Source organism: Pyxicephalus adspersus, chromosome 4 (genome assembly GCF_032062135.1).
Source record: "Pyxicephalus adspersus chromosome 4, UCB_Pads_2.0, whole genome shotgun sequence".
NCBI classification, from domain to species: domain Eukaryota; kingdom Metazoa; phylum Chordata; class Amphibia; order Anura; family Pyxicephalidae; genus Pyxicephalus; species Pyxicephalus adspersus.
This window is the reverse complement of record NC_092861.1, coordinates 145,678,219-145,688,218: the sequence shown is the minus strand read 5'-3', so window position 1 is coordinate 145,688,218 and position 10,000 is coordinate 145,678,219. Positions and strand designations below refer to the sequence as shown.

General features: G+C 36.3%; 1 protein-coding gene across 2 annotated transcripts in view; it reads right to left on the bottom strand.

Moving 5' to 3' along the window:
- Nucleotides 1–725, bottom strand: part of HLX (H2.0 like homeobox) — an 11,776-nt gene extending 11,051 nt beyond the window's left edge. For both annotated transcript variants that reach the window (XM_072409888.1, XM_072409890.1), the window contains exon 1: nucleotides 142–725. In XM_072409888.1, coding sequence (XP_072265989.1) covers nucleotides 142–568 — 427 coding nt within the window. In that variant the 5' untranslated portion in view covers nucleotides 569–725. The remainder of the gene's footprint in view (nucleotides 1–141) is intronic.
- Between the last annotated feature and the right edge of the window lie 9,275 nt (nucleotides 726–10,000).

Below are 10,000 nucleotides of genomic sequence, written 5' to 3'. Positions count from 1 at the left end.
ATCTTTGCCCCCATATTATTTGGTGACAATAAGGTGCCTTTAAACCAGCAACACCCTTCCCTCCCCACATTGAATTATGAGCACAGGTTATTCACCTACATTGCATTCATAAAGAAATATTGGGGTGATAAGTCATTTTACCTCTCAATGTGTTGCCTTCCTTCACTTTGGGGTCAAACTCAGTGGACAAGATCCGATCAATGCCGAATTTGAGGTCCTTGCTGGAGGGGCCCGGTTGAGTGCTCCCATGGGGCCCCCTTGGATTGAGTCCCCGGTGATGGTGAGGTGGTTGGTAGGGGGAGAGAGCAGAGATCCTGAATCCAGAGTCTGGGGTGACTGGGGTGGGTCTGAGAGGGGAGCCCCCTGTTGTCTGATATTGAGCCGGATGTAGCACCCCTATGTGAGAAGATCCCGGGGGGCTGTCAGGGTCCCCCACATGGAGGATGTCAGCAATGCAGAAGGAAGGTTTCTTAGCAGGGTCCGGAGGAGGGTAGCCCCCCGAGCAATAGGCAGACCACAGATTGAAGTGAGAGGCTGCATAGAAAGGGGCCAGGCCGGTGGTGTACATCTTACAGGCTGATCTCACAGGGGCCCCCTTTGGGCTGTGGGGTGAAAACTTTCCTTGGATGAGGATTGTCCGATCCTGGGTGCTGTGTGTACAGAGGAAGCAACGCGGCACTGTGCGCGGCACTCAGCTTACTCCCAAACTTTGCACAAACTTTGCAACTTCTGTGCTGTGCAAGAGTTTCCCCTCCTCCGCTCTGATTGGCTGGGAGCCCGGCCTATAGGAGGCGGCCGCTCCCCCTACACCATGAGCGCAGAGAAAGTAGTAACGACCACGCCCCTCGTGCACTCCTCAGCCTATCGCGAGTTAGATGAAACTTTTCAATATTCCAAAACAGCAAAAGAAAGGCCTGCAGGGTCAATAGAAGGACCAATAATATGTCAAATCTCAGGGGCCACAGAGGTTAGTGATCAGGGGCCACAGACATGTCATCCAATGTAAAGCACTGAAATAATCCGTTTACATAGCAGTCACTAAAATCTACAATTTCACAAAGTGCAAAAAAAAAAAAAATCTGCAGCAAACACATGAATATTAATATCATCATGATCAGTGATCATTTATAATTGTTCTACAATTAATATACAAAAAAACTGAAATACAAACATATATATGTATGTATAGTTTGTGTATATATTCCCTAATTTGTGCAGGGTCCTTTCCTTCCGTGTCATTCCAGTTTGTCAACTACAGCCCCTATTTACTGTACAACATTACAGAATATGTTGGCGTTGCATACTCAGTAGATAATACCAATAATAAGAACTGAATGTAAACTGATACAGTTTGTGGTTTCCTTGCATTATGAGGGATATACAGGCAACGAAATAATCCAACATATTCTCTGATGTTTTTCTGTTCTAGTTAATATAGCTTCGTTTAAAGTATTGGATAGATGTTAGTTAAAATAAATGTATTGTATCTTGTTTATATAAATGTATCTATGTAGTATCTAATATGTATCTATATAAAAAGTATAAATTTATATATATATATATATATATAATTCACATATGTGTATTTACAACCTGGCAGTAACCTAATTAACTCCCAAAGGCATTTCTATCTCCAGAATGAAATTAATTGTTTGATGATGCCAAAACCATGCATGTCCTGTAGTAAACCACACAATAATCAGTTTTGGTTTTGGTGGTAACCAAGGTAGAAATGTTCACCCCAAAATGAAATAAAAGTCACTTAATTTATCCAATTATCAGAAAAGCAAATTTCTATATTTTTTTCTATCTGCATCTCATTAAATAGTTAAAGTGAATAGATACTTTTTTATTTCTGAAGATGGTAACATATATATTTATGTATGTGTGTGTGTTCGGTATAGAAGCTGAAAACACCAAACTATAAATTGTATCAGTGTTTATTTTTCCAAACTTGTGGGAAGCCTTCCTATTTATTTAATCTGCTCATGATTGGATGTAGTTGAAGTGAATCTTTACTTAGTATTCTGTATCTTCACCCAGATTATTAAATCATTCCAATAATATTTGTCAGACTCCATAAGTTTAAGTATGTTTTATTTATCTGTATATATGTGTATGTGTTTATTATTACATTTTATGTATAGTTATTTCTACATATTATTATAAATTATTACACACAGGCACACACAAACATATATATATATATATATATATATATACATATATATTTGGAAAACTATGTCTGACTATAGACCCCTCTTTTAGGAGCTGGGAACTGTCACAAAAATATTTGCAGAAACATTCACAATAAATATCCAATTCCATGCAGGTGAAATAAATAATTAGGCATTTCTTCCCACATGATTGGATAAATAAAGTAAATGTTGTTACATTTGATAGCCCTTATAATAACATATATATATATAAATATATATAACTGTGTGTCTATAAATATATATAACTGTGTGTCTATAAATATATATAACTGTGTGTATTTGTGTTATTACTATAAGTTGATGAGGAGATCCAGGCACACAAAACATATGCAGCATTTTGGGGCATTCTCGTTTTTATTTCCTAATATCTCCCCCTCCTTCTGCAGCTTTGGGGTGATTGCTTCCTCTACATCTGACATTCCTCTTCCCCCTTCTTGTGCCTTTCCATCACTTTCACCTTTTTTACGCACAGACTCTGCAAACTTTGGGCCTTATGCAAATAGTTCAATTGTGTTTTTTTTAATATTTCTTATCATAAAATAATTGGACCTTAATGAATGGGATTCTTGCAGACATTTAGTGCCAAATCTATCACCTGAAATGATTGCACAGTGATTGCACGTTCTGTTTGCGCACAGCGCAGTGTTGGCGCAGGGATGCGTTCTGCAGATGTGCTTGTTGAACTTGTCCCCCTCCCGGTGTCACCCGCTGCTGTTGTTTTTCCTTTGTGTTGATAAGGCAGTGATAGGAGCCCAGCAAGCCGTCTGTAAATAGCCCGGGCAGTAGGAACAATAGCCGCGCTCATCCTGTTTGTCATTCACTCCAAAACTCCTCCAAATCAGCGGATTTCCCTGCCTGATCCTTTCCAAAAATAGTCTGCCGCAGTATTTTAAGGAACAGGCAGCGATCCTTATTTCTTCCGGAGAAGCAATATAAAAAAACAATCGTGTCCCTCTAATAACTGGTAAAGCGTTTCCTTTTTCAATATTTGTCAGCTTTATCTGCTGCGCCAAGTAGCGCCCAGTGACGCAAATCCGCCGCCTGAGAACCAAAATATCGCAAGGAAGGAGGATTATGCGGACACAGCGCCGGGCTTTCATGTGTCTTTCCTATGGAGGAAACCATCACAGGGCCCTGAGGAGGAGATGGGCCCCTCACATCACTCCATGGGGCAGGCAATAGCGCCTGCATATACCGTAGAGGGAATGAGTGACTCCAGCAAGAAGGGAAAGTTTATCTGTCTTAGGAGTCACTTTCCTGTTGTAATTACACTTCATAGAATAAAGTGAAAGATCTGTGCGAGGGGGAACCCTGAGATATAACGAATATTCCAGGGACATCAGAGCCCATCAGCAATGCTTACATCTCTCTCTATATATATATTTATTTTATCTGTTTTATTCCCCCTCTCACCTTACTCACTCTCGCCTTTTCTCCTTCTCTCCCTCCAACGTTTCTTTAAACTTCCCTTTTATTCCTTCTTTCCCCATCTCTTTATTCCCATTTATTTCCTTCTCCTCTTTTCTCTCTCCTGTCATCTTTCTCTCTCTTCTCCCTCCATCTCTCTATATCCATGTCTCTCTTTCATTTCCTTTTTCCATTCTCCTCTTCTCTGCTTCCCACTCTCCACTTTTCTCTCTTCCCCTCTTTATTCTCCCCCTCCCTCCTCTTCTTCTATTTCCTTCTTTCTTTCTTTCTTTCTTTCTTTCTTTCTTTCTTTCTTTCTTTCTTTCTTTCTTTCTTTCTTTTCTTTCTTTCTTTCTTTCTCTCTTTCTTTTTCTTTCTTTCTTTCTTTCTTTCTTTCTTCCCTATATTCCATTTTCTCCCTTGTTTTATAATCCCTTCCGCCCCTCGCTCTTCTCTCTTCCTTTAACCCCATTTCTCTATAATAATATATATATATATAATTCTCTCCAAGTTTTGCCTAAACTGCCCCCCACCAGCCCCACCCCCACCCATCAGTGGTTACCTTGTGTGAGAAAATAATCATTTCACACAAATTATTAAACGTTTCCTCATCTGTGTGACCCATTAAAGCCCTGCTTAATATTTGTTGACATAACTAAGATTATCCAGCAAAAGGGGGAAAATGTCTTATTGGGCGACCTATAGAGGGGGGAAATGTGATCAGTGCCCCAATGCTCCAAGAGGCATTAAACACAGCGATTGTATGACTAATTATCGCTCCGATCTCAGCTCATTAATGATGACTTCATCCAGCAGCATTCCTCATTAAATGAGAGCTATTGTAAACATGTGGTGCCAGCTTCCCAGAATGAGGAGACAGCAAAATACCACGAATGATGGGCAAGACTGCATTGCAATATATTATGTTGTATTGATTTGTGTTGTATTATGTTGTATCATTATGTTAAATTACATTAAATTATAGAGTATTAGATTATATTACGTTTTATTATAGGGTATTATATTATATTACATTAAATTAGAGATTATTATATTATAGGGTAATGTATTATATTACATCATATTATAGAGTATTTTATTATAATATATTATATTACATTATAATATAGGGTATTGTATTATATTACATCATATTATTAAGTATAATTCTATATTATATTATAGAGTACTACAATATATTATGGAGTATTCTATCAGAATACTCTATATTACACTATATTACATTGTGTAATTTTACATTTTATTGTATTATATTATATTGTTTTATAGCAAATTGCATTGTATTATAATATATCATATAGTACTATATGTTATTTTATTATATTGTACTATATGTTATTATAGCAAATTGTCTTGTATTGTGTTATATTATACTGTATTATAACACATTGTGTTGTAATAGATTATATTGTATGATAATATACTGTATTATATGGTATTCTATTACATTATATTACACTATATTGGATTATATTATATCATATAGTATTGTATTGTATTTAATTAAATTTCACTGTAATAAATTATAATATACTATTTACTTAGATGCCCTGTACCCACAAAAATAGGTTTAAACATAAAATGACTCGAAAACATTAATCTTGCTTAAATTTAAATGATATAACGCTGATTACAAATAAAATTTAAAAATATCCAATGATGGATTCATCGCAGTGAATGCACAGTGAATTTTAATCTATTTTAGAAATATGGGCTAATATTGAATCAGAAAACGAATAGACTTTTCCGACGTTTAAAATGTTTTTTTCCTAAATTTAAAGCAACTTGGAATCCAAAGAGAAAATAATAAAAATATATATAAAAAAGAATGAATGTTTTATACTTTTTCTATGGTTAGTTTAATCATTTAACTAAAAGATATGAGGCTGATGAAGGGAAAATGAAGGAGAATGGACTCATCCCGAACAACCAATCATTATTTCTGTATTTAATAAATTGTTAGCACCTGAATGAATACTTTTATTGCTAAGTAAGACTTTGCTCCTCATCCCCTTCAATATATATTGTAATCTAACAATTATTACATCCGAATATTAGAAAAATCGTCATTTTAAGTAAGAAAAAAACACTTTCTTATACAAGATAATAAACACTTGTTTTATATTAATGTTTTATATAAAAAAAACATGCATCAGCTATTAATTAATCAACAATATCGTGTCTATTCATACTTTTATCCATGATTCACATAACATTCAGCCAAGTTTCCCACTTTTTCGAATAAAATCTTGAAATAATTATGGGAATCCTGAGCCAAAATTATGTAAACCCTAAAAGCAAATATTAATATTCAGACATGTAAAAAAGGCAACAAGTTCATATTTCTGACACAGATAACATAAACTGGAAAACAGCAAGGCCGTTGACTTTTAAAGCTGGACCCAGATTTACAACCGCTGTTCACCCGATGGATGTAAATTATAGGCGAATCTTAGAAAATTTGTCTTAGTAATCAAACATTTTCACTTATTTTATACAACTATAGATCCGGGAGACTTTTCACCCTGGATTAAACTTTCAAGCATAGTGCCCTGGATTCTTTTAGCAAAGTCAAGCTGGCATTTGTGGTTCCTCTCTTGCATTTTATTGTTCCTGGAGTGTTTTAAAACCATATTTCACACTCTCTGAAATCTTCTTATTGTTGAGTAGGGGAAATTGATAGTAATTTAGTACATGCAAGGTAAAATCAGCAAGAAGTTAGCCAGTGAAAGTGGAAATTATTTTTGTAAAGATAGGGAGTGTTGTAGGGAGCCACACCTGTGCCATGTGCAAACACTGATCTCTGCCGCCACCTACAGGCAGACCGGCTAACAGGCGATAAGAAGAAGAGATTCCCAACAAGCACCCAGACAGGTGAGTTATGATAGGTGTGCCATTGGATATTAATACCTTGTGCTTGGTATCCCCCATGCTATATGAAGACTCTCTTATATGATTGTATTGGGATTATAGTAGCAGATTTAAGCTTTTTTATTTTTATATTTTAGTGTAGGCACACTGTATTACATGATACAAACATGCATGGGGGCATCTTTAATGTAAAGAAAAGTATTTAAATAAAAGAAACCTACCCAAATATGTGGGAACTACTGCAAGTGCTTAAATATTTCTTACTCTGCTTAGCCAGTCTTCTCATTGAGACTCTATTACCAGGTAAAACAAACAGAAATGTGTTCTGAAGCAATATAGATTGGTCTTGGCAAATCCCAGGCTATGAATGGACAAGAAAATAAGGATGCATCAGCTTTTCCTCACAATTAGGAACACTTAAATTATAGTGTGACTTTAATTATTCAGGATTAATAAAGCCAATTTATCAGCATTGTTACCAGGCAGTTAGCATTTTCAGCAAAAATGCCCATTATATTTCCCTACTGAATTGTTTCCTTTAAGATAATAATAAATATAAAAATGATAGAGGAGGCTCTGATATTAGTGTCATTGCAGAAATAGTCCTTAAGATAATTTGCGGTGGCTTGTCACATGACCAAATCTCTAGGCTTTTGGATGCAATCTTTCCATAAAGTGCATAGATTTGTATTCTGATCCTCCTCGTCATAAGGTTGAATGGTTGGATCTTACAATATCTACCAGATACTTCTTACAATAAAAGATTGGCTGTCATCTGCACCTATAGCTATCAGCCTTTATGGAGGTCAGACCTCCATGTGAGGTACCTATGGACGTAGGACCTTCAGCTTGCTTAAAGTTACCCCAAACCATCTTTCTATATAGACGGGTGAAGAAGGAAAGTACTGTGTTTATATCATTGTCACTATCAGGCTAGAGCAGAAGGGTGGTAATTAGACAAATTTAGCAAAAAGATGGGGTAACTAAAATGTTGTATGCTAGCCCATAGTGCTTGGGAATTCTTTATCATGTGTTAAAGTGTATGTCCTGCCAAAACATTTTTTTAAATGTGGAAAGCATGTGAAAAGATTAGAAATCCTCTCCAAATATTTATTGTTAAAACGCGTTGGGGCACCGATACAATTCATTATTAAATTTTAGGTAGTAAGAAGTCTATTAAGTTTTGTAATGTTCGATCGTTCCTCTCAACATAAATCAGGACGCCCTGGACCCAGAATAAAAAAAAAATTCAATATATGTAAAGTGCCAAGCAAAAATCTTTTAATGGTTGTCTTTAATCATGCCAAAAAAGTATAAAACATCCAATGTGTTTCAAAGGTAACAACAATGTCAGTGGCTTAAAGTACTAGATAAACAGAATACAGAAGTGATGAAATTCTGCTTCTACAGAACTTTGTTATTGTTACATTTGTCTCCTCCTTTTATCTTTTTCTAGCTTTTTGGATTTTTCCTGTACTTTGAGCCCTGATGAAGAGGTGTTGTTGTTGCTCATAAAGCACGTTGTATGTTTGATAATACTTTTACATGACTAAATACAAGAATGACAACAAATTGAACACTTAGAATATTGGTCTGACATCCTCATACACACACATATATGTACATATATATATTGTTCTGTGTGTCATCCATCACCTGGGCAGGAAAGGCAGAGAAATATCCATTTTGAGATTGCATGATCCAAAGATTTGCATCCAATAGTACAAGGCCCTGATGAAGTGAACCTTGGACCCTGAAATGTGCTGCCATTTTTTAATAAAGACACCTAAAATAAAAAATAGACTTTTCATGTTCAGTTTTGATGTTTTTTCCTATTAAGAAATGGAACTCTGGGCACCTACACCTGTTTGTTTCAGGAGAGATCATTCAATCATCATCACCCCACCTGTAACCACCATCAAACATCTTTCTTCTGCATCCTAATCAAGGAAATATTTTAACTCTTCACCACCATATCCAAAACTATTTAAAACAGTGGTCACCAACCGGTGGTCTGCGGCTCTGGCCAGTGCACCCCCAGTGGGGTCAGGAGAGGACCCTGCCGAGAGGGTGCACCAGCCAGAGCCACGGACCATGTCCTCCATATAGATCGCAGGCTCAGGGCAGTGGGCGAGTTATGTCTCTGGACACAACCCACCCACTCTCCCTTTGCAGAACTGAGTCCGGAGCCAGTTCATTTTGGGGTCCATGGGCCCGAAAAGGTTGGCGACCACTAATTTAAAGTGCAACATTTTTGTAATGAGTAGGAAATGGTTAAACCACTCTATCAAGTTTCTTTTTGGGATTAGTTTTCCATTGGGGAGATTTCCACCAACTTCTTGTCCTGTAGACTTTAACAGAGAGTGAGAGAACATCTTCAAAGTGAAATAAAACAACACTTTCACCAAACTAAATCATCACTGAAACAATATCTCACGTTCTAATGGCAACAATAATATTTTGGATGGCCCATTACTATTTGACAATGGTCACCAGGATACAAGAAAAGAAGGTGAATCTTGAGATGATTTCACCAAATTAACCCTGATCCATATTTATACCAAAAAAGTTCCAGAAACATGAATGGGGGTGGCAGTGAGCTGTTCACTGTGGCTGCAGCAAATCTGCAAATGTTGATTATTTAGGAACCAGGATCATAAAACAGTTAGATATCCCAGTGAGACGTCCCTAACAAATTGTAGACAAAAAAACGGATAACCCTCAGTTTGGGGTGAGGTAGACAGAGATTTTAACAGCAACTCTATACAATAATAATAGTTAAAAACACAATAAAAGTTATTAGCTACATAGTCAATAAAAACCTCAACAAATGATGATGTTGAGAAGGAGAATCCCTCAGATGTCAATTTGCAAATGTGAAAAAATGGCTCCTCAGTGAAACCACATGCTTTTTTAGGGTGAAAGTCTTTTTAATGCATTTTGCAGATCTGCTTTTTCAGGGTTCTACTTCTGTCTGCTTCAACTATTAAGTAAGTACATGATATACAAGAAATATTGTATTATATGCTGTATAATGACCAACATATATGTGAGTAATTCCTATTATAGAAATTGAAAAACAATATACAGGCTATTCTCCAGGTTATGGACATCCGACATACAGACGGCTCCTAGATACGAACGGAGCTTCCCTGCTTGTTCGTGTGCAGGATGGAGGCTTGATGGGGGGGGGGATGGGGCAGTTTGCATGACTTACAGAAGAAATCTTTTGCTCTTCTACAAGCTCTTGTAACTGTTTAATGAACAAGACAAACTCGAATTGCATTTAATAAATAATGTACCTGTTCCGACTTCCATACAAATTCAACATAAGAACAACCCTTCAGTTCCTATACCATATGTAACCTGGGGACTACCTATATATATAGGTAGTCCCCAGGTTACATATATCATATATACATTTATTTATTTATTATATATTTATATATATTTTTATATATATATTTAACAAATATGTGGAA